The sequence below is a fragment of the Adiantum capillus-veneris genome, chromosome 3 (assembly GCF_014529385.1).
Source record: "Adiantum capillus-veneris isolate H3 chromosome 3, ASM1452938v2, whole genome shotgun sequence".
Taxonomy (NCBI): Eukaryota; Viridiplantae; Streptophyta; class Polypodiopsida; order Polypodiales; family Pteridaceae; genus Adiantum; species Adiantum capillus-veneris.
The window spans coordinates 46707104-46732782 of NC_140933.1; the positions used below are offsets into that span (position 1 = coordinate 46707104).

At 44.2% G+C, this 25679-nt stretch overlaps 1 protein-coding gene across 2 annotated transcripts in view; it reads left to right on the forward strand.

Moving 5' to 3' along the window:
• Positions 1-25679, forward strand: part of LOC147460857 (uncharacterized) — a 36536-nt gene that overhangs the window by 2310 nt on the left and 8547 nt on the right. Inside the window, exons 5-6 of one of the 2 annotated variants that reach the window (XM_086508544.1) lie at positions 1601-1669; positions 1755-1865. In XM_086508544.1, coding sequence (XP_086364670.1) covers positions 1601-1669; positions 1755-1865 — 180 coding nt within the window. The remainder of the gene's footprint in view (positions 1-1600; positions 1670-1754; positions 1866-25679) is intronic. The other variant, XM_086508545.1, reaches the window with a different exon arrangement.

Here is a 25679-nt window from a genome sequence, read left to right on the forward strand (position 1 = left end):
CTCCGCATCAAATGTGGCTGATGTGAGGATACCTTTATTTGAGTTGCTAAATGCTTTAAGGGTGGTAGGGGGTCATGCTTCTTGTATGAGCTTAGTTTTAGGACATAGTAGCATCAATTTTGGCTGGTCGCCCTCCGCGTTCTCTCTGGTAGCATTTTCTCTCCTGTAATTTCTCTCTTTGTTGGATCTCCCTCTCTCTCTCTCTCTCCAACATCTCCCCTTGTGTTTTTGTTGTTTAAGTTCGGACCTGGTCGAGGAGGTAGTAGGAGCCAGATCCATGACATAGACAATCTCTCCTTCCGCTTCCCAGTGCATTCCTAGCAACGGATCTACTGTCACATGGCTGCGGGGTCATTTAGAGCGAGGTCTACAAAGAGATATTTGAGGCAGGTGGCTGTCGCCTTTTCCGCTGCGGCCCACCACTTTGACATGCCATTAGAGCTATGCTGTGTCAAAGAGTTGGATCTTTTATCGCAAGTTGTTTGAGGTCTGATTTCTCCACGTGCCAGGGTGAAAGCATTGCTGAGACTTGCAAAGAGACTGAAGGTTGATAAAAAGGTTGCTTAGAAAAGGATCGGTAAAGAAGCACTATGAGGCAGAGTTTCCTTCAGAGATGATTGGCCACCAAATAGGGCATCTTTTGGTTTATATTGATTCCAAGTGAAGTGTACAAGTTGCTCAGAGAGGCCACTCTCCGGATCTGGTTACAACTTGCAAAAGGGCCTCATATTGCAAAAAGTCACTCACAAACTAAACCTGAGAACTTCTTATTTTGTAAAGCAAGTGTAGACTTTTTTTTCCAACTCACGTGGACTTTAAAAAGTATATACGATGCCCTTGCCATGTCATCAGCTCCTGCTCCCATTAGTACACTAGGCCCATCATTAGCTCGCGTCCGTACGGTTGGTTGCACCCTCCTTTCTCGGTTGGTTGCCATGAGGGTGCCACATCAACAATTTATTGCGTGTCTTTCTCCTGGAGAAGAGTAATTGTTCTCGATGAGACCTGTCAAAAAACAAAACCTACTAAATTGTATCAACAGTCACTCATCCAAGCATGAATTCTTCCATGAATGGCATGGGAATCGCATAACACAGATGCGGCTTATGTAAACACTCTATACAAAAATTCTAACTGTGCAAAACTTGTTTTGGATATCAACCAATCGTTCAGTGTTACTGTCAGAATGGCTCCCTATTATCATCAACTTTAACCTTGCTCTTTTCTTGACGATGAATTTTGGTTCGTTTAGATGTATGTGAATTTGTATGGCATGCAGTATTTCATGTGTAATGTCTCTCTTTGCCACAAGAAGGCATAGGAACTTGTTGTATTTACATTACTATTATTCTTCAAGGTTAAGGAATGTTCTACTAACATGAGATAGTGGCTTATCGCCTTTCTCACTGTGATGCGCAAGATTATGGTGGTACTCAAATGATCTAGAGGAGCATGAAATTTCATAGAGCAAGTTGTGAATGCTTTATTGGACACAGCTGTATTGTGCTTGGTTTTGTTTGAGCTAGTTCAGTTGTTCTAGTCCTCACAAATTTGTATTAACATGTTCAGGGTTTGTGTGGTTTTAACTCTCTGTCTGCAGCTTGAAAAGGTAGTGGCTGAGCAGAAAAAGCAGATTGGAAAAGCAGAGCAAGCACTCCGTGCTGCTGAGGTGATTATCCATAGAACCTTCAGGCTTGTGAAGAACTTCTTTGTGCTTTCATGTTTCACGAAATTTGCTTGTGGCTTATTGTCAGGCTACATTGTTGAGAGTGCAACAAGAGGCAGATGCAAAGGATAATGAGCTTCGAAAGGTGAAAGTTGTTTGTATGCTGTTTTACTCGAGAGTAGCTCTTCTTTTTGAGCAGGTAGGTGTCAAGGTGTGTGCGCTTTAATCTGATGAGCAAGGTAGTCCGCTCGAGGGGGTAATTTGAATGTGCTAAAGCTTGCACTACGGTTGACTTACTGTTTCGCATGCTGCATGTGCGTAGGAGATACTTAAACGAAGCAGCAAATGCTGCCTCTTTCAGATCTACAACAAGATCGGCTGTTTATATCATCACCTTAAACAAAGCATTGGCTATTCCATGTACACTATGCTTGGACGTTTGAGAGTTTTGTTAAGGTTTGCATAATAGGAACAACGAGAGAGAATGCAGGGTCTTTGAGAGCAGCTAAGAATGTTGTTTCATTGTCCTGCAGACTTGGGGGGACAGACTTTTACATTCTTTGGACTAGCTGTAAAGAGTATTGAGTGGCACTATGCCTCAGCTGATTGGCCTCCAATGAGCGATATGATAGAAACTCAGTACAAAGATAGTTGTATTGATGTATGGCGTGTGTGGTGTGGGAGCATATATTGGGACCTAGTTTTACACCCAGTGTTGGGCATTAATGTCATAGGATTTAGTCAATACTATGCATGATGAAGCTGATGGTTATATTGACTTGTGGATGACTACCATGAGTTTATAGTTGCACTCATCATTAAAGGTGCCGTTGTTAATAAGTTGCCTGAATCTGCTTATCTTGGATTCATCGAGATATGGAGCGTCAAGAGATGGAGCGTCGTCAATTGATGGGCGATGCAACAAAGATGATGCTCAATTTTGCGAAGGACCCAAAATTTGCAAAATATATGAGCGAGACTGCTTTCCAGGAGGTGCACGAGCAGTGACAGAAAACCACAACCCCACCTCCAAAACCCGCTCTTAAGAAACCTTTTGCTCACAAGAAATATACAGAGAGGGAATTAGAAGCGGTGGTTGATGCACGAATTGCTCAGCTTTTTGATGCGTAGAACAAAGCTAAAAAGCACAGCAAAAAGCAGAAGAAAGGCACTGACTTCCGGGTTATTTGTGTCGTCAGTCGACATTTGAAAAGGCAAAGAAACAGAAGAAGCGTGTTCGATTTGAAGGAGTATCCAATTCTTCTTCTTCTTCTTCTTCTTCTTGTGACAGTTCTTCTAGCTCATCTGACTCGAGCAAAGAAGATCGAAAAGGCAAAAAGCGAAGCAAGAACAACGCTCCAGAAAGGGCTAGAAAAAGGCAAAGAAGTCTAAAATCTCGCCCAGTGAGTGACAGTTCTACAGAGGAAAACCTAAGAATTCGGTATGAATAAAAAGGTCCGCCCTCGCTTTAGATTTAGAAAGCCAACGAGTAAGACTTTCTGGAAGACAAAAGCAAGAAAGTCCAAGAGTTTAAGGAAGGTGGACAGTCAATTAATTTGACACGTTTTCTGGTTATAGAGATGCTTCGAAGGCTTTGTCTTTTGTACAACAGTTTGACATCGCTTTCGCGGGAGGACGTTACTCAGAGCACTCTAAGATTCGGAGAGCCGTCCCTTACTCTAAGGGAAATGCTCGAACTTTGTGGTCCACGCTTCTATTAAGGAAGACTACGCCAGTTAAATGACTGAAATTCAAGAGGCTCTTCTTGGTTGACTCGAGAGTATGAACGTGATATATGAACTGCTTGGAACCATCTTCGAATGACCAAGAAAGATACAGTGGACGCTTATTGCGAGAGATTCTAGAGCTCTTTTCTACCCGCCTCTTCATTTAAGATCTCGTTCAAGGAACAGATTGAGCGGTTTACCTTGGGTCTACCTATAGAGATCCAAGATCACTGCTTGGAACAGAAGTCAGCTTCTATTCAAGAGTTGATAAGTCATGCGAAACGGGGTTTTGCCATCCACTCTGGCAGTCTGACTTACCCCACCGATGAGATCATGACTCAAAGAGCTGAACAGACGTCGACAGATGAAAGTAGAAAGAGAAAAGAGCAACTTAGAAAAGAAAGATGCACGACCCAAGCTTACTTTTCAGGAGCGGGCTCGCTTCATTAGGGAGGGGAAGTGCTTTGGATGCGGGGAAACTGGACATATCTCCGTAAAGTGCCCTAAAAAGGCACAAAAAGAACAGAACGACAAGGACGACGAAAGGCTTGAGAGTTCGAGAGCAACTGAGAAACGTGGAAAAAAAGGCAAGATAAAAACAGGATTGGTTCCAAATTGCGTGGGTACCGATCGCAACAAAGTGGACGAGAGTACCGAACTTTGCGGAGCTTGGGGCAAAGTGAAAGATCAAGAACCCCTGATCTTCTTTGATTGACGGCGTGGCTCGAGAATCTTACCAGAATTGACGGCGTGGCTCGAGATCACTCTCGATCGGATGGGACCACTTGTGGAGGTAGTTCTAGCGGCACCCGGCAAGGACCTAGCCATTACACGTGTCATTGGCAAACTTCGGTTGCATTGTCAGGGGGCATGAGGACTTCTACATAATGCCTTTGGAAGGTTCTGACGTTCTCTTTGGAATTCCGTCGTACCACAAGAACAACGCAGTGGTCGACTATCGGGCGAGGAAAGGGACATTGACTACAGAGAAGGGCAGAACCATTGTACTAGATATAAAACTGAAGGGCGAGTCTGTCCCTATTGTATCGGCTTCGGCCATTTCTAAATTAATGAAATCCAATCTGTTTGTTTACTTGATCTTTTTGAAAGAGTTGAGTGACGAGGATATGACAAATATCAATAAAGAATGCCAAGATTTTCTCCACTCTCATGCCGATTGCTTCTCAGAGGGCTTGCCAGGCGAGTTATCACCTGCTCGTCCTGAAGATCATACCATTGATCTGATACCTGGAAGCACACCACCGAACCGGACACCTTACCGTGTGAGCCGAGCACAGAACGAAGAGATTATGAACCAAGTGAAAGACCTCTTGGAAAAGGGTCTTGTCCAGCCTAGTACTTCACCGTATTGCTCTCCAGTGTTGTTGGTTTTGAAGAAAGACGGATCCTGGAGAATGTGCATCGATTATAGAGCTCTTAACAAAATCACCATCAAGAACAGATTTTGGATTCCTAGGATCGATGATATACTCGATAGATTACAGGGATCCTCGTGTTTTAGCAGGATTGATTTGAAGAGTGGATATCATCAAATCAGAATCGCGCCAAGAGATGTCTACAAGACAGCCTTTCGGACGACTTTTGGGTTATTTGAGTTTTTGGTGATGCCTTTTGGCTTCACCAATGCTCCTGCGACATTTAATCGGATGATTTGTTGGCACTTTCCTTGACGATATCATTGTTTTCTCCAAGAATGAGGTAGAACATAGAGATCATCTGCTTCAGGTCTTTCTGGCATTATGAGATCACAAGTTAGTGATTAATGCAAAGAAAAGTGAATTTTTCCTACCAGAGATGCACTTTTTGGGACACATTGTCTCTGCAAAGCAGGAAAGCAAATGGATCCGGCCAAGATAGAGACTATGCGTGATTGGCCCGATTTGAAGAATGTCCCTGAAGTTAGAAGCTTCTTGGGACTGTGTTCGTACTACAGACGGTTCAGTAGAAAGTTTGCAGAGGTTGCTTCCCCTTTGCATATCTTGACTCGGAAAGGAGTCCCTTTCTCGTGGGGACCCACAGAGGTGAATGCCTTTCAGACTTTGAAAGAGAAATTGTCTACGGGATCAGTTTTGACTTTGCCGGACTTGCAGAAGTCATTTGAAGTATATTGTGATGCGTGTGGTCGTAGTCTTGGTGCGGTCTTAATGCAAGAAGGCCATGTCATTGCTTACGAGAGCCGATTGTTCTCAAGGCCGGAATTGACAACACAGATTTATGAGAGAGCTTTTGGCGGTTATCCATGCTCTTACTCAGTGGCGGCACTACCTACTCGGAGCGGACTTTACTGTCTTTACAGACCATCAGAGTTTACGCTACTTGTCACTCTAAAGCAGCTATCGGAAAAGCAGATGCAGTAGGCGAACATCTTGTCATAGTTTCACTTCCAGATTGTCCATGTTGAGGGACATAAGAATTTAGTGGTAGATGCTTTGTCTCGAAAGCCGTTGGTTCTGGCTATTTCCGCGATACATCATAGGAGCTTTGAGGATATGATCGACCAGTATGCCACAGATCCGAATTTTGCAGACGTTTTCACACAGATACGAGATGGAGACAATAGCGGGATATTCCATTCGGGATGGCTACTTGATGAGGAAAACCATTTTGTGCGTTACACAGCCTTTGAGGGAAAAGGTTATGACTGATCCACCTTGTGGGGGAGGTGAAGAAGAAGCCTACTTGGTGCCTCTTGTGATGGCGATGGAGAAGAAGAGAGGAGCGTGAAGCAGGAGCAAGCGTGGAGAGAAAGAGAGAGAGAGAGAGAGTAGTGTACGATTTTGGGAGGAGAGCTCGTTTATGAGTTTTGGGGCTTTCTCTTTATTATGAGTAAATGACCTAAGGGTCCAAGGGCCATTCACATTTGGGCCCTTGGACTTAAGGCTTAAAATGCCTTTATAAACATTATTCCCTAACAACCTCCCACCTAAAGGCAATGTGCATAACTATGGTACATCAGCTGACTATACACTTACTCATCGAACCCCCATCATCTGGCGGCAATATGCAAACCTCTCTGCTGGGAGACTCTTGGTCAGAAGATCTGCAGGATTGTCATCTGTATGCACTTTGACAAGGGTGATAGCTTTTTCTTCAAGCACACTCCTGATAAAGTGATACTTCACCTCTATGTGCTTTGTCTTGGCATGAAAAACAGGATTCCTTGCAAGCATAATAGTACTCTGACTATCACAATGTAGCACAGGAACCTGTGACTTGATGCCAAGCTCTTCTACCGAACGCATGAGCCATAAAGCTTCTTTGCTTGCCTCAGTGGTAGACAAAGCAACACATTTTTGTAGTCTAGAAATCCAAGAAACTGCACCTCCTGTGAAAGTAAACACATATCCAGAGGTAGACTTTCTGCAATCTGGATGTCCAACAAAGTTTGCATTTGTAAAGCCATGCATAGATGTTTCACTCTTCCCAAAACAAATGCATAAGTCTTTAGTGTGTTTCAAGTATCTCAGGATACATTTCACTGCTTCCCAATGCTTTTTGCTAGGGTTACTCATGTACCTGCTCACCACTCCCACCGCAAATGCAATGTCAGGACGTGTGGCAACCATAGCGTACATTAAACTACCAACGGTTGATGCATAAGGAATCTTGGCCATTTCATCCCGCATATCATCTGTCTTTGGGCAATCCTGTGCAGAAAGTGTTACATATGGAGGCAACGGAGTACCAATTGCCTTTCCCCCTTCCATATGAAAACGATGCAACACCTTATCAATGTAATCTCATTGAGATAGATACAGACGCTTGTTGGGTCTATCGCGAGAGATATGCATGCCCAAAATATAATTAGCATTACCAAGATCCTTCATGTCAAAGTGTTTCCGTAAGCTTTGCTGTAATGCATTCAACTCAATGACATTTCTGCTCGCAATAGGCATGTCATCAACATACAAAATCAAGAGTAGAAGACTTCCATCACTAGCCTTTTTGGTATACAAACAGTGATCGGAATTACATCTTCTGTACCCTTGAGACCTCATGAATGTATCAAACTTGTGATACCATGCACGTGGAGACTGTTTCAAACCATACATGCTCTTCAAGAGTCTACAGACTTTTTTCTCTTGTCCCTTTGACACAAAACCTTTTGACTGCAGCATATAGATTATCTCAAGCAAATCACCATGCAAAAACGTTGTTTTTACATCCATTTGCTTTAATTCCATACCTTGAGAAGCAACCAAACCCAAAACAAGGCGTAATGTAGAAAGCTTCACGACAGGAGAGAAAATCTCATCAAAGTCAACACCATGCTTTTGCTTGTACCCTTTAGCAACCAAACGTGCCTTGTACTTGGAAGAAGCATTAGATGTGACCTTTGTCTTGTAAATCAACCAAATCCCATGTATGGTTCTTCTCCAAAGATTGCATTTCCGAAACCATTGCTTTGAACCATTTCTTACTGTCATCACGTTGCATAGCCTCTTTATAACAAGACGGCTCACCACAATCAGTAAGCATGACACAGTCCAAAGACGGTTCATATCTATCGGGAGGCCTTGTCACCCGAGTAGACCTACGCACCCAATGATTCATAAGAGGTGGATTTTCAGTCTGTAAGTCATCAAAAACAGCAGGCTGTTCAGCCGGTTGCATCACATCAACGGGTTGCCTATAGCCATCAACCTGCTCCCCAACCTGTGGTGCATCAATGGCAACTTCTTGGGGCTGATTTTCAGCACCTATTGGCTGATTTTCGGCACCATTTTCAGCATGCATTTGCTGCTGAACATTGGGCCTTCTTGGCTGTCCATGAGTCACGTCTTCACGAAAAACAACCCGTCGCACTTCCTCGACTCTTATGGGCTGTTTATGCATGCAATTTTCATTGACGATGACATCATTGCTGCGTATGATTTTCCGCAATGTGGGATCCCATAATCTATACCCCATTTCACCATCCTCACCATATCCTAGGAAAATACATTTACTAGACTTGGGTTCAAGTTTGGTGCGCAGTTCACTCCGGATGTGAACATAGGCCTCGCAACCAAACACTCGCAAATGTCCATATGAGGGTGGCTTGCCGGACCACACCTCCTCAGGCACCTTTCCACCCAAAGTCTTACTCGGTGAGCGATCAATAAAGTGAATAGTTGTTTGCACAGCTTCTGCCCAAAAACCATGAGGTAATGCAACATGTGACAGCATACTCCGAACTTTCTCTTGGATAGTCCGGTTTAACCTCTCTGCAACTCGATTTTGGGAGGGATTAAAAGGAGGAGTGAGCTCTCTTTTAATGCCTTTAGCAGCACAAAAGCCAATGAATGCTTTTGATACATACTCTCCATCATTATCTGAGCGCAAAGACTTAAGCTTCTTGCCAGTATGATTTCTTAAAAGTATCCAAAACATCACTTTTAGCACGTATTGGATACACCCACACCTTACGTTGTAGCATCATCGATAAACGAGACAAAGCACTTCTTTTCCCCTAAGGACAACTGGGGCATTTCACATACATCTGAATGGATTAAGTCTAACCTGTCAGACTTTAAAGAAAGAGATCTCTTGTGCGGTGTTTGAGTGTGCTTACCATAAATACAGTGCTCACAATGAGAAAAATCAGCATACCTCAAACACGGCAAATAACCACAACGAGACAGAGTTTCCATTCCTCTTTTACTCATGTGTCCCAACCGGCCATGCCACAAAGGAACACTCGGCTGCTCGGTTACGGCGACAACATGGTCACACACACTGGATACGTACAAATGATATAAGGTGTCCACTTTGCAGCCCTTGGCTACAATCCATGACCCTTTTCCACTTGCTATCACCAAAAGTGGTGTGATAGCCTACATCATCAAGCTGCCCTTAACTGATCAAACTCTTCTTGAGTTGTGGAACATGACGCACTTTATGCAAAACAAAGGTCATACCATCTGCAAAAGAGAACTGCACAGTGCCAATTTCAGCTATATCACATGCATAATTATCCCCCAAATAGACAGTGCCTTGCATCTCACTGTGCACTGAGAAAACCAATCCCTGTGAGGTGTCACATGAAAAGAGGCACCTGAATCAAGGATCCAAGTATGCGTGTCCTCACTAGAACCCATAGCCAAGGTATGTGCATCAAAAGAAGAGGCATTGAGTACATCATTGCTGTTGTCACTCTCACAGCTACTTGCAACGTTTATTTCCTCAATCAAAACATTGCTCTTCTTTGCATTTCCCTTGTCCTTTGCATCTGTTTCAGTACCTTTGTTTTTCTCTTTCTTCCACTTGAAACATTCGCGTTTATAATGCCCTTTTTACCGCAATGGTGGCACTCAACATCTTTCTTGCGAGATTTGCTGCGTGCCTTGCGCTTATGGTCGAACTTCTCCCTCTGCTGGGACCTGCCCCTCAAGTGCAATGCATTAGAAGAACCCCCAGTGGTGTTCTTCCTGTTCATCTCTTCCATGAGGAGAGAACTCTCTACATCCGTATATGTAAGTGTTACACTCGAGCTACTGAGAGCTGTCCGGAAAATATCCCAACTCTCGGGCAATGTGCATAGCAGAAAAGTGGCTCTGAACTCGTCGTCAATCTCAAATTTCAGACTTGAGAGTTGGCTGAAAATTGAGTTGAACTCATTGAGGTGCACCGACATTTTGTGTGCCCTCCTTCATACGGAGATCCATAAGCTTCTTAAGCAAGTAAACCTTACTAGCCGCACCCTGTTGTGCATACAAATCATCCAATCTCTTCCACATGCCCCAAGCTGATCTTTTCGTTCTCAACATTGAACAATAAGCTGTCAGACACTGAAAGCATAATCATGGAACGAGCTAACTCGTCCACTCCTCCCATTCCTCATCCGACATGTCAATAGGTTTCTGTCCCTGCACTTTAATCGGTTTTGCTTGTTTCTTTTGCAGCATCACATTATAACATTGCTTCTTCCATATCGCAAAGTTATGGGCCCCTTCAAGCTTCCGAATGTGCAAAAGATCGCCACTTTCACCGCTTGAAGCCATCCCAAGTGAGTGCAAATGCTAAAACCCTGATTTGGCGACTTAAACCACCCAAATGTGCGCAAATAGGCCAAAAACAGCCTGCTGTACCAGAAAAACAGCAACCGATTTTCACTCAAAATCAGTCCACATTAGCTTACATTCACTGCCAAACCCTTACCAAAGGTTTCCACAAGGTGTAATACATCTATTGCTTGCTGAAATTCACTGTTTTAGGGCAAAATTCAGACCTCTAAACACCTGTTTTGCTGAATTTTCAGACCGGTACTAGTGGAAATGCCTTACTGAATTTGTGTCGAATTGATGTCGAATTTGGTCAATTTCAGTGAAAATTGACTGCTCGCTAATTTCGCGGAAATGGAGACTCCAAGTTTGAGGCAAATTGGTAGAAAACCCTGCGCAAAGCGAGCAAAATATTGAAATTCTGATCTGTGCTCGCGAGATGGCTCTTCTGGGAAACCTTAGGCTCTGATATCATGTGTGGGGGAGGTGAAGAAGAAGCCTACTTGGTGCCTCTTGTGATGGTGATGCAGAAGAAGAGAGGAGCGTGAAGCAGGAGCATGCGTGGAGAGAAAGAGAGAGAGAGAGAGTAGCGTACGATTTTGGGAGAAGAGCTCCTTTATGAGTTTTGGGGCTTTCTCTTTATTATGAGTAAGTGACCTAAAGGTCCAAGGACCATTCACATTTGGGCCCTTGGACTCAAGGCTTAAAATGCCTTTATAAACATTATTCCCTAACACCCCTTTAACGGGTCACCGCGGCATTGCTACCACCATGAAAGGGGTAGAGAGATATTTCTTTTGGCCGAGACTCAAGGATGTAGAAGAGTTTGTGCGCGGTTGCTTGGTATGCCAGAAGGTCAAGTTTGACAGGCATAAAGCAAAGGGATTGTTACAGCCTTTGCCCATACCCACCCGCCCCTGGGAAAGTATGACAATGGATTTCATTTTTGATCTCCCGAGAACACAGAGTGGTCACGATGGTATCTGGACTGTTATCGACAGATTTAGCAAGCAGGCTCATTTCATTCAAGCGAAGAAGACAGTCAAGCCGGATCACTTAGCGAGACTGTTTGTGGTCCAGATTTTCAGATTACATGGCATGCTTGAGACGATTGTCTCCGATAGGACCCTAGATTTACGAGTTTGTTTTGGAAGGCAATTTGGGAGAACATTGGCTCGCGGTTGCAGTTCTCGTCATCTTTCCACCCGCAGACTGACGGTCAATTTAAGATTTGCCAATTCAGTGGTTTTAGATTTATTGAAGTCTTACATCTCAGATCAGAAGACTCAATGGGAAAAGTATTTACCTTTGGTGGAATTTGCCTACAATAACACGATACACTCTTCGATGGGGAAGGCGCCATTTGAGATTGTTGAAGGTGCTGCGACGGTTCATGTCACAAAGTGATGACGTGGCTACCGACAGCAAAAACCCTAAAATTCTTGCAAACCCTAATTTTTGCCAAAAACCCTAATTTTTGGAACACTAATCCTAACTGCTGGTTGAAACCCTAAAATGGTTGGAAACCCTAAAAGCAGGTGGCCATGCCACGCAGCTGCAATTATTGATATTTCCGGAAATCATGGAGGTGAAAAAAAAAACTTTTTTTTTGGCGACGCAAATCCCAGCCTTGGGCTACGCTTTGCTTTATTTTGCTCTCATTGAGAGAGAGAGAGAGAGAGAGAGAGAGAGAGAGAGAGAGAGAGAGAGAGAGAGAGAGAGAGAGAGAGAGAGAGAGAGAGAGAGAGAGAGACTGCTTTTGAATTGAAAGCTTTTGGGGCTCTACTTTTTGGGCATCCCTTGTAATCTTTATATACACGGTTTAGGGCTCACTTTGCAGAGCATCTGGACGCAGAGTCTGAGAGTGAAACCCTAACCGCTCTTTGTACTTTGACATTGATTTAATACATAAAGAAATACCGAAAGGGGCGCCAGTCTTTGGGGCCAATATCTCTAGGCACGGAACTTCGCCGGGCCAGTGCAAATCTATTGTGATTTGTGAATTGTTTTGAAGTGGTTATTTGGTGCTGTCGCGATTGATTCTTGACTTGGAGTGTCCAAGTCTGCTACAGTGGTATCAGAGCATAGTCGATTTCTCTTCTACGGGAAATCCGATCCCCAATTTTTTTTGCGCGGCACCTATGGCTTCACGCAAGGATCAGTCGACTCCCTCTGCATCTGGAGATGCGGGCAGGGATCACAACGAAGATTCTAGCAGAGAGTATGGCTCGCCTCGGTCTACTCAGGAGCAAAGAGATGAAGCGTCGTCAATTGATCGGCGATGCAACAAAGATGTCTGCTCAGCTTTTTGACGCGCAAAAGAAAGCCAAAAAGCACGGCAAAAAGCAGAAGAAAGGCACTGACTTCCTGGGATATTTGGGTCATCAGTCGACATTCGACAAGGCAAAGAAACAAAAGAAGCGTGTTCGATTTGAAGGAGTACCCAACTCTTCTTCTTCTTCTTCTTCTTCTTCTTCTTCTGATAGTTCTTCTAGCTCTTCAGATTCGAGGGAAGAAGACAGAAAAGGTAAAAAGCGAAGCAAGAAACAAAGCTTCAGAAAGGGCAAGAAAAAGGCAAAGAAGGCTAAATCTTGCCCAGAGATTGACAGTTCTACTGAGGACTCGTCTACAGATAGCTCAGATTCCGATGACGGAAACTTTTATGCGAACAAGAAGAATTTTTACAAAGCCAACCAGTATAACTTTCTCGAAGATAAAAGCAAGAAAGTTCGAGAGTTTAAGGAAGGTGGTCACTCGATCAAGTTTGATACTTTTTCAGGATACTCAGATGCTTCGAAGGCTTTGTCTTTTATACAACAGTTTGACATCGCTTTCGTGGGAGGACGCTATTCAGAGCACTCCAAGATTCAGAGAGCTTCCTCTTACTTTTAAGGGGAATGTTCGTACTTGGTGGTTGATGCTTCTTTTAAACAAGACTGTGCCAGTTAAATGGCTGAAATTTAAGAAGCTTTTTATTTCTTCTTGGTTGACGCAAGAATATGAACGAGATATACGAGCTGCTTGGAACCATCTTCGGATGACCAAGAAAGATACAATCAATGCTTATTGTGAAAGATTCTGGAGCTCTTTTCTACCCGCCTTTTCATTCAAGAAGATCTCGTTCAGAGAACAGATTGAGCGGTTTACCTTGGGTCTACCTACAGAGATCCGAGATCACTGCTTGGAACATAAGTCAGCTTCTATTCAGGAGTTGATGAGTCATGCGAAGCGGGGCTTTGCCATTCACTATGGCAGTCTGACCTACCCCACAGATGAGGCCATGACACAACGAGCCTAAAAGACTTTTGGGAATGAAAGTAGAAAGAAAAAGGGCAATCCAGAGAAAAAGGATGCACGACCCAAGCTTACTCCTTAGGAGAGAGCTAGCTTCATCAGAGAGCGGAAGTGCTTTGGATGCGGGGAACATGGACATATCTCCGTGAAGTGCCCTAAAACGGCACTGAAAGAACAGAATGATAAAGATGACGCGACAGGCCTGAGAGTTCGAGAGCAGCTGAGGAACGTGGCAGAAAAGGCAGATAGAAAAGCAGAACTGGTATCACATGGCGTGGGACTTGCACCGAATCTAATGAATGAAAGTACAAACTTTGCCGCTCTTGGGTAAAGTGAAGGATCACGAAGCTCTTTTGAAGGAGTCAAGGCCAACTTCTTTTCACTGGGAATTGGCGGCTCGATTTGGAATTATGCCCGACAGATTGACGCCACAGGCGGAGGTAGTTCGACTGGCACCTGGATGGGATGGTGCCATTACACCGAGCATTGGCAAACTTCGTTGGCAATGACAGGAGTGTTCAGGGCACGCGGGTGATGTTCTACTCAGGATCCCTTGGTACCACAAGAACTATGCCGTGGTTGACTACCGGACCGAGAAAGCGACTTTGATAAATGAAGGGCTCAGAGAATTGTACTTGATGAACTTCAGTTTCTTTACTCATCCTTTTGGGAGAGAACTGAACGATGGATAAAGATTGAATATGTTTTGACCTGATAAAAAAGAACGCCAAGATTTTTCTCCACACTCATGCCGATTGCTTTTTAGAGGGCCTGAAGATCAGACCATTGACCTGATACCTGGAAGCACGTCACCGAACTGGCCACCTTATCGTGTGAGCCGAGTACAGACTGAAAAGATTATGAACCAAGTGAAAGACCTCTTGGAAAAGGGTCTTGTCCAGCCTAGTACTTCACCGTACTGCTCTCCACTGTTGCTGGATTTGAAGAAAGACGGATCTTGGAGAATGTGCATCGATTATAGAGCTCTCAACAAAATCACCATCAAGAACAGATTTCTGATTCCTAGGATCGATGATATACTCGATAGGTTACAGGGATCCTCGTGCTTTAGCAGGATTGATCTAAAGAGTGGATGTCATCAGATCCGAATCACGACGGGAGACGTCTACAAGACAGCCTTCCGGACTACTTTTTGGATTATTTGAGTTTTTGGTGATGCCTTTTGGCTTAACCAATGCTCCTGCTACATTTAACCGGATGATGGACGGGATTTTTCGAGAGTACAGGCTATTTGTTGGCACTTTCTTTGATGATATCATTGTTTCTCAAAGAATGAGGCAGAACACAGAGATCATCTGCTTTAGAGATACACTTTTTGGGACACTTTGTCTCAGCAGCAGGAGTGCAAGTGGATTCTGCTAAGATAGAGACTATACGTGATTGGCCCGATTTGAAGAATGTGTTTCGTACTACAGGCGGTTCATACGAAAGTTTGCAGAGGTTGCGTCCCCTTTGCATATCTTGTTACAGAAAGGAGTCCCTTTCTCGTGGGAATCCGCAGAGGTGATTGCCTTTCAGACATTGAACAAGAAATTGACTACAGGACCAGATTTGACTTTGTCGGACTTGCAGAAGTCATTTGAAGTATATTGTGATTCTTGTGGTCGTAGTCTGGGTGCGGTCTTGATGCAAGAAGGCCGTGTCATTGCTTACGAGAGCCTCTTGTTCTATGGGCCGGAGATGACAATACAGATTTATAAGAAAGAGCTTTTGGCGGTTATCCATGCTCTTACTCAGTGGCTGCATTACCTACTCGGAGCGGATTTTATTGTCTTTATAGACCATCAGAGTTTGCACTACTTCTTGTCACAGAAGCAGCTTTCGGAAAAGCAGATGCGGTGGGCGAACATCTTGTCACAATTTCACTTCCAGATTGTCCATGTGCAGGGACAAAAGAATGTGGTGGCAGATGCTTTGTCTCGGAAGCCGTTGATTCTGGCTTTTTCCGCGATACATCATAGGAGCTTTGAGGATATGGTCGACTTGTATGCCACAGATACAGATTTTGCAGATATTTTCACACGGATATGGGATGGGGAGACAGTAGCAAGATACTCCCTTCGAGAAGCCTACTTGATGAGAAAAACCATGTTGTGCGTTACACAGCTGTTGAGGGAAAAGGTTATGACTGAATGCCATTGTCCACCTTTTTACGGGTCACCTCAGCATTGCTACCACCATGAAAGGGGTAGAGAGATACTTCTTTTGGCCGAGACTCAAAAAGGATGTGGAAGAGTTTGTGCGCAGTATGCCAGAAGGTCAAGTTTAACAGGCATAAGGCACAGTGATTGTTATAACCTTTACCCATACCCACCCACCCCTGTGAAAGTATTGCAATGGATTTCATTTTTGATCTCCCGAGAACACAGAATGATCACACGATGATTTTCCGATTACATGGCACGTCTGAGACGATTGTCTCCGACAGAGACCCCAGATTTATGAGTTTGTTTTGGAAGGCAATTTGGGAGAACATTGGCACGTGGTTGCAGTTCTCGTCATCGTTCCACTTGCAGACTGACGGGCAATCTGAGATTGCCAATTCAGTGGTTTTAGATTTATTGAAGTCTTGTATCTCGGATCAGAAGACTCAATGGGAAAAGAACTTACCTTTGGTGGAATTTGCCTACAATAACAAGATACACTCTTCGACGGGGAAGACGCCATTTGAGATTGTTGAAAGTGCTGCGAAGGTTCCTTCTTCCTGAGCACGAAAGATTAGATATTTGAAGCGGATGAATATTCGCGAGATTTGGATACGGCTTTTGCCAAGGTTCGCGAGACTTTGTAGAAGTCTCAAGAACGACAGAAAAAGGCAGCGGATCGCCATCGTCGCGACTTGAAATTGAAGGAGGATGATTGGGTGCTCTTACGTTTTTAGAAGGCACGCCTAAGAAAGAAAAAGGGAAAGGAGAGGCTTTTTCCAAAGCTTAGTATGCAATACTACGGACCTTTCCAGATTACTGAAAAGATAAATGATGTCTCCTTCCGATTGAAACTGCCAGATACTTGGAGGATTCACAATGCATTCCATGTGGTCTCTGGAACCTTTTAAGGGTGATGTGCCTGATGATGGGGAGCCTGATGAGCAACCCGAAGTGGAAGAAAACGAGGAGACCCTTGTTCCTAAACATATTTTGGCACATACGGATACGAAGAAAGGTAAAGTCCGAAGGCGGTTCTTGGTTAAGTTAAAGAACTTTCCTTCATTTGATGCGAAGTGGATGGAGGAGGAGCACCTAGCAGATACTTCTCGGATTGTGAAACTTTACCTCAATGCTTTGGTTTAGCATAGTCTACTCCAAACGGAACCCGAAAATTTAGCTTGGCCGAAGATCTGGTGTAGTGGGATGCACAAGAGGGGAGTTACTCCGCTTCTTTGTCAATAGATGCCTTGATTTTGATACTAAAGTCACTGATGTCTCTTCGAGCTTCAGGGATACTGAGAGCTGACAGTATTCTGCTGGATGACTTTATGAAATGGAATTTCTGATTATGATACTGATTTGTTCTTGACTTCTTTTGAGTGCAGGAACTGATAGACGAAATGGCTGCAGCATTTTGGTCTGATTGATCTTGAATAGACATGGTTACAATAGGGGTTAGTCAATCAGACATCAATGAGGTCCCGATTGCACCTAGATGTGATTGCTAGCTACATTGCCGATAATCATGGTCTAAGATCTGAATGAATGTTGAATGTCATGTGATGTGACTGTCGATTTGGTACATGTGCTAGATCTGTGTTCCTAGTACGCAGGTACTAACAGTCAGTGTCTGCTATGACGGTTTATGGCTTTTGCCGGTTTTGCAGGCGTATCGCGATCGATTACAATGCTTTCAAGAGGGGGGGTATGTCACAAAGTGATGACATGGCTACCGACAACAGAAACCATAATTTCTGCCAGAAACCCTAAAATTCTTGCAAACCCTAATTTCTGCCAGAAACCCTAATTTTTGGAAAACCTAATCCTAACTGTTGGCTGAAACCCTAAAAGCAGGCGGCCAGGCCTCGCGGCTGCAATGTACGGATATTTTCGGAAATCACGGAGGTAGAAAAAAGAAAAAACATTTTTTTTGAGTGATGCAAATCCCAGCTTTTGGGCTACGCTTTCCCAGCTTTTTTTGAGTGATGCAAATCCCAGCTTTTGGGCTACGCTTTGCTTTATTTTGCTCTCATTGAGAGAGAGAGAGAGAGAGAGAGAGAGAGAGAGAGAGAGAGAGAGAGAGAGAGAGAGAGAGAGAGAGAGAAACTGCTTTTGATCTGAAAGCTTTTGGGGCTCTGCTTTTTGGGCATCCCTTGTAATCTTTATATACACGGTTTAGGGCTCACTTTGCAGAGCATCTGGACGCAGAGTCTGAGAGTGAAACCCTAACCGCTCTTTGTACTTTGACATTGATTTAATACATAAAGAAATACCGAAAGGGGCGCCAGTCTTTGGGGCCAATATCTCTAGGCACGGAACTCCGTCGGGCCAGTGCAAATCTATTGTGATTTGTGAATTGTTTTGAAGTGGTTATTTGGTGATTCTTGACTTGGAGTGTCCAAGTCTGTTACAGTTCAACCCTTTCTAAGCGCAAAAAAGATAAGATTTTTGAAGCTGACGAGTATACGCGCGACTTAGACATGGCTTTTACCAAGGTCCCCGAGGCTTTGCAAAAATCTCAAGAACGACAGAAAAAGGCAACGGATTGCCATCGTAGCGATTTGAAATTGAAGGAGGATGATTGTGTGCTCTTATGTTTTGAGAAGGCACGCCTAAGAAAGAAGAAGGGGAAGGAGAGGTTTTTTCCAAAGCTTAGTATGAGATACTACGGACCTTTCCAAATCTCTGAAAAGATCAATGATGCCTCCTTCCGACTAAACTGCCTGACACTTAAAGGATTCACAATGCATTTCATGCGAGTCTCTTGAAACCTTTCAAAGGTGATGTGCCTGATGATGGGGAGCTCGATGAGCCTCCCGAAGTGGAGGAAAACGAGGAGATCCTTGTTCTTGAACAGATTTTGGCACATAAGGACACAAAGAATAAGGGTAAAGTAAGAAGGCGGTTCTTGGTTAAATTCAAGAACTATCCTGCATTGGATGCGAAGTGGATGGAGGAGGACCTAGCAGATACTCCTCAAATTGTGAACCTTTACCTTGAAGCTTTTGGTTTAGCATAGTCTATTCCAAATGGAACCCAGAATTCAGCTTGGCCGCAGATCTGGTGCACTGGGATGCACAAGAGGGAAGTTACTTCGCTCCTTTGTCAACAGATGCCTTGATTTTAGAATACTAGAGTCACTGATGTCTCTTTGAGCTTCAGGGATACTGAGAGCTGACAGTATTCTGCTGTATGACTTTATGAAATGAAATTCCGGAATATGAAACTGATTTGTTCTTGACTTGTTTGTAACTGCAGGAACTGTTAGACGAAATGATTGCAGCATGTTGGTCTAATTGATCTTGAATAGACATGGTTGCGATAGGGGTTAGTCAATCGGGCATCGATGAGGTCCCGACTGGATCTAGATGCGATTGCTACCTACATTGCCGATAAATCATGGTCTAAGATCCGAATGAATGTTGAATGTCATGTGATCTCCTGTGATGTCTAGTGATGTCCTGTGATGTGATTGTCGATTGGTACATGTGCTAGACGTGCGTTCCTAGTACGTAGGTACTAACAGTCAGCGTCTGCTAAGACAGTTTATGGCTTCTGTCTGTTTTGCAGGCGTAATCGAGGGCGGTTACAATGCTTTTAAGAGGGGGGTATGTCACAAAGTGATGACGTGGTTGCAAGAAACCCTAATTCTGCTGAAACCCTATCCCTAAAATCAAAAACCCTAATTTTGTTGAAACCCTAACCCTAAAATAAAAAAACCCTACTTTTGTCCTAACCCTAGCCCTGATTTGTTGACGTGGCGGGCTGACACGTGGCTTGTTATACGGACATCAGCGTGAATTAAGGAAAGCTGTGCAGTTTTTTTGGCGTTGCTTTTTCTACTCAAATTGTTGAGAAAGAGAGAGAATCCTCACTTTAGCAAGAGAGAGAGAGAAAGAGAAACCCTCTCTGCTTAGAAAGGAAGTACTTTTGCTTTATTTTCAAAGCTTTTACTTGAAGTTTTTGATTTCAACTTTTGGGGCTCTGCTTTTAGCAACCCTTGTAACTTTAAATATTTGAGCAGGCCTCTCACAACTCAGAGCATCTGGACGCAGAGTCTGAGTGTGAGCGCCTGTCCACACTCTTGTACTTTGAACTCAGATTAATACAAAAAGAAATACCGAAAGGGGCGCCAGTCTTTGGGGCCAATATCTCTAGGCACGAAACACCGTTGGGCCAGTGTTGAGTCAATTGTGAACTGTTTTGAAGTGGTTATTTGGTGCTGTCGTGGTAGATTCTTGACTTGGAGTGTCCAAGTCTGTTACACATGCTCTGTGTTGTCTCTTTCTCTCGAGTTTTGTCTAGTTCTTTCAGTTTCTCTCACGTGTGTTGCATTAGATCTTTGGCTTGGGGTGTCCAAGTCTATTACAATGGGTATGAGTAGAGGGGAGAGCAAGTAGAGGAGAGCAACTACAGAAACATGCCACCCAAGTCGATGAGAGGTAGGAAATTGTGCCGAAGGATCCTTGATATGTGACTCCATGCTTTCTGCGAAAAGGTGCAATCGAGCAGCTGCATATATCTAAGAGTAGGCTGCTTCCTATCCAAAGGAAAGGTCTTCAGCCACTTGCACAGAGATCTTTACAGCAGCTGGATAAGTCGATGAAGACATTAAGAGAAAAAAAGTTAAAACACCTAAACTTGCAAAGGAATCTTCAAAGTCGATGACAAGGAAGCTCTTGTACAAACCTTCAACCAAGGAGGAAAATACTCCATGGGGAAGAGCCCTTCAACCACCGACCACTGTGAGTGCGCGTGTGTATGAGAGAGAGAGAGAGAGAGAGAGAGAGAGAGAGAGAGAGAGAGAGAGAGAGAGAGTAGACACAAACGCCAGAGATGGTGAAGAGGGGGCGATCAGCCCCCCATGACTACCATGAGCAGAAGACCCTTAGTATAATGTGTGATCTCTGTGAGATGAGAGATGTGGAAGTGGGTACCCCTTGGCCCCATAAATAGGTGCCCAAGGGAGGTAGGGCAAGGTGTGATAAAACTCCCCACGACCCAACAAAAAAATGATATATGGAAATATATGTGGGCGCACGGACAAAAGTGGGCGGCTGGACCAAGAGCAACCTAGACTATGGGTGGCCAGCCCAGAGACATACTAGCGGTACAAGTATGCCCTAGACCTGTGAAGCAACAGAGTGGTATAAGTCTAACACCCCCTCTCAGCACCTGATGCTGAACAAACCGCATGAAGCCGAAGATGTGAGGCAAATGATGAAGATGTCTGTTGCGATGTCCACTGAAGGATAATATTCCGGCAAACACCGCGAGTGTAGTAGCAGTTTGGGGTGTCGTGACCGCCAAGAAATCTCCATGGTAAAGTGCCATCACGAGCAGTGTAGTAAACTGCCGTATTCAGCCGATACAGGGTGAAGATACCGCGTGAAGGTCCCGAACTGAGTTTGAAACAACTCCTTGTCATAAAAGAAGTGCCAATAGACCTGCAAGTGTCTTGTCCAATAGGATCTGTGGTGTTTGTGGTCAAACCGTCTGGAGAAAATAGAGAAGCCCAAGAACCGTCATGAGAATGGCCGGAATCCTGTCAATGCATGAACTTGCAACCTAGTGTGGCCAGGTGGCTAAGATGTGAAAAACTCCAGGAAGGCCAGATGTAGTAATCTGTGCCGTAAACTCCTCCGAATCAAGGAAATCTAGACTAAACAGTCTGCAATGTAGAAGCTACCGTAAGTTGCAGTAGTCACCGAGAGACTGCACGGACCACCTCCTGTTAGTAGGTAGGGTAATCCGAGATGAGGGGAAAGCCAGACTCAATAGTCAGCATTGTGAAGGACCTCTGAGAAGAGGTGTGGTCAGACGTAGCTATCTGCACCGTGATCATCGTGTATGAAGAAGGGAAGCCAGATTGAGCAGTCTGCGCAATGAAGATCCTCTGAGAAGAGGAAAGGCTTGACCAATCTGTCTGGGCTGCCTTGCTTGTATCTCCTATCTCCAATCCTCCGGTGTCAACCAAAACATAATCCGCGCCAACAACGCCACCAAACCGCATCTCGGGGTGGCTCTCAATGTAAATGAGCTGGGAGTGGCCTACTGCCCAGGTTGGGGGATAAGTCTGTTGTAAGGTTACCGAGGGTGAGTGTAAGCCACTCTGAAGGTAGCAATCCAACTGATCAGGAGTGTAGAAGAGCAAATGCACTACCATCCAAGCCAAGCTCCGGGTGACTCCGGATGTAGTCGCAGAATGATGCTTGATCTCCCGTATCTCACGAGTAAACTCTCTAAGAGAGTCCAAAGCACTGAAGTCCCACTCCAGTCTGTAGATCCAAGCAATTAACTTGTCCAAGTAGCAAGAAGAGATCCAAGATCCTCTCCCTTAAGTCCATGTAGAGGCTCATGTGTAAGCAAGTGATCTGACTTGTCGAGGTCAAGTGGTAAGTGTGTCCACCCAAGATGGTGGTGTCTTCTCTGGGAATGTCGGAATCCCATATGCCATGAGCATGGCCATATCTTGTGTGAACTTCTCTGATGAGTGCATAGGTGTGTCCATAGCAAACCACAAGTCACCACCCCCTCTGGAGTTGTCACAAAGTGATGACGTGGCGGACAGCAGAAACCCTAATTTCTTCCAAAAACCCTAAAATTCCTACAAATCCTAATTTCTACGAGAAACCCTAATTTTCGGAAATTGCGGAGGCTATATATATATATATATATTTTTATTTTTTTTAAATTTTTTTATTTTTATTTTGAAGTGATGAGCGACGCGAATTTTGCTTTTTTTTTTAAAAAAAAAAAAAAAAAGAGAAAAGACTTTCTAAGAGAGAGAGAGAGAACTGATGCTTTTTATTTTAAAAGTTTTTGGGGCTCTGCTTTTGGGCATCCCTTGTAATCTTTAAATTAGTGGTGAGGGCCTCACTTCTCATAGCATCTGGACGCAGAGTCTGAGAGTGAAACCGTAACCGCTCTCTTGTACTTTGATGATTGATTAATACAAAAAGAAATACGGAAAGAGGCGCCAGTCTTTGGGGCCAATATCTCTAGGCACGGAACTCCGCCGGGCCAGTGCAAATCTATTGTGATTTGTGAATTGTTTTGAAGTGGTTATTTGGTGCTGTCGCGGTTGATTCTTGACTTGGAGTGTCCAAGTCTATTACAGTGGTATCAGAGCACGGCCGATTTCTCTTCTACGAGAAATCCGATCCCGGAATTTTTTTTTCCGCGGCACCTATGGCTTCAGGCAATGATCAGTCGACTCCCTCTGCATCTGGAGATGCGGGCTGGGATCACAATGTAGATTCAGGCAGAGAGTATGGCCCGCCTCGGCCTACTCAGGCGGAGCAAAAAGAGATGGAGCGTCGTCAGTTGATCGGCGATGCAACAAAGATGATGCTCAATTTTGCCAAGGACCCAAAGATGGCAAAATATATGAACCAGATCTCTTTGGAAGAGGTACAGATGGAGTGGGAAAGAACCACAACACCACTCCCGAAACCCGCTCTCAAGAAACCTTCTGCCTCCAAGAAATATACAGAGAAGGAACAGGAGAATGTGGTTGATGCATGGATTGCTCAGCTTTTTGACGTGCAAAAGAAAGGCAAAAAGCACGGCAAAAAAAGCAAAAGAAAGGCATTGACTTCCCGAGATATTTGGGTCGTCGGTCGACATTTTACAAGGCAAAGAAATTGAAGAAGCGCGTCAAGTTTGAAGACCTACCCAATTCTTCTTCTTCTTCTTCTGATAGTTCTTCTAGCTCCTCGGATTTGAGTGAAGAAGACAAAAAAAGGTAAAAGCGAAGCAAGAAACAAAGCTTCAGAAAGGGCAAGAAAAAGGCAAAGAAGGCTACATCTCGCCCAGAGACTGACAGTTTTACTGAGGACTCGTCTACAGACAGCTCAGATTCCGATGATGGAAACTTTTATGCGAACAAGAAGAATTTTTTTTACAAAGCCAACCAGTATGACTTTCTCGAAGATGAAAGCAAAAAAGTCCGAGAGTTTAAGGAAGGTGGCCACTCAATCAAGTTTGATACTTTTTCAGGATACTCGGATGCTTCGAAGGCTTTGTCTTTTATACAACAGTTTGACATCGCTTTCGCGGGAGGACGCTATTCAGAGCACTCCAAGATTCGGAGAGCTTCCTCTTACTCTAAGGGGAATGCTCGTACTTGGTGGTTGATGCTTCTTTTAAACAAGACTGTGCCAGTTAAATGGCTGAAATTTAAGAAGCTTTTTATTTCTTCTTGGTTGACGCAAGAATATGAACGAGATATACGAGCTGCTTGGAACCATCTTCGGATGACCAAGAAAGATACAATCAATGCTTATTGTGAAGGATTCTGGAGCTCTTTTCTACCCGCCTTTTCATTCAAGAAGATCTCGTTCAGAGAACAAATTGAGCGGTTTACCTTGGGTCTACCTACAGAGATCCGAGTCATCAAGGCTGCTAAAAGACTTCAACTTCTCATCAAAGAAGTTCCATATTGTAGTATGAATTGACATTCAAGAAGCTGCGGGTCAAGTGTGGGGTCAAACAGGCCAAAAAGACATCCTACGCATAGGATGTCTTCTGTGTGATCTTGCACTCCAAACCCCTCGCTACACTAATAAGTCGATGGGTACTAGAAAAATTAACTCAAAGAGGCATAGTGGACACATGGCAACACTAGAAGCGGAACATAAGTCAGCTTCTATTCAGGAGTTGATGAGTCATGCGAAGCAGGGCTTTGCCATTCACTCTGGCAGTCTGACCTACCCCACAGATGAGGCCATGACACAACGAGCCTAAAAGACTTCTGGGAATGAAAGTAGAAAGAAAAAGGGCAATGCAGAGAAAAAGGATGCACAACCCAAGCTTACTCCTTAGGAGAGAGCTAGCTTCATCAGAGAGGGGAAGTGCTTTGGATGTGGGGAACAGGAACATATCTCCGCGAAGTGCCCTAATAAGGCACAGAAAGAACAGAATGATAAAGATGACGACAGGTCTGAGAGTTCGAGAGCAGTTGAGGAATGTGGCAGATAGAAAAGCTGAATTGGTACCACATAGCGTGGGACCTGCACCGAATCTAATGAATGAAAGTACCAACTTTGCCGCTTTTGGGGCAAAGTGAAGGATCATGAAGCTCTTTTGAAGGAGCCAAGGTAAACTTCTTTTCACTTGGAATTGGCGGCTCGATTACGCCCAACAGACTGACGCCACAGGCGGAGGTAGTTCGACTGGCACCCGGATGGGATGTTGCCATTACACCGAGCATTGGCAAACTTCGTTTGCAATGACAGGGGTGTTTAGGGCACGCGAGTGACGTTCTACTCAGGATCCCTTGGTACCACAAGAACTACGCCGTGGTTGACTACCGGGCGGAGAAAGCGACTTTGATAAATGAAGGGCTTAGAGATTGTACTTGATGAACTTCAGTTTCTTACTCATTCTTTTGGAAGAGAACTGAACGATGGATAAAGGTTGAATATGTTTTGACCCGATCAAAAGAACGCCAAGATTTTTCTCCACACTCATGCCGATTGCTTTTCAGAGGGCCTGAAGATCAAACTGAAGATCAAACCATTGATCTGATACTTGGAAGCACGCCACCGAATTGGTCACCTTATCGTGTGAGCCGAGTACAGAATGAAAAGATTATGAACCTAGTGAAAGACCTCTTGGAAAAGGGTCTTGTCCAGCCTAGTACTTCACCGTATTGCTCTCCAGTGTTGTTGGTTTTGAAGAAAGATGGATCTTGGAGAATGTGCATCGATTATAGCGCTCTCAACAAAATCACTATCAAGAACAGATTTTCGATTCCTAGGATCGATGATATACTTGACAGGTTACAGGGATCCTCGTGCTTTAGCAGGATTGACTT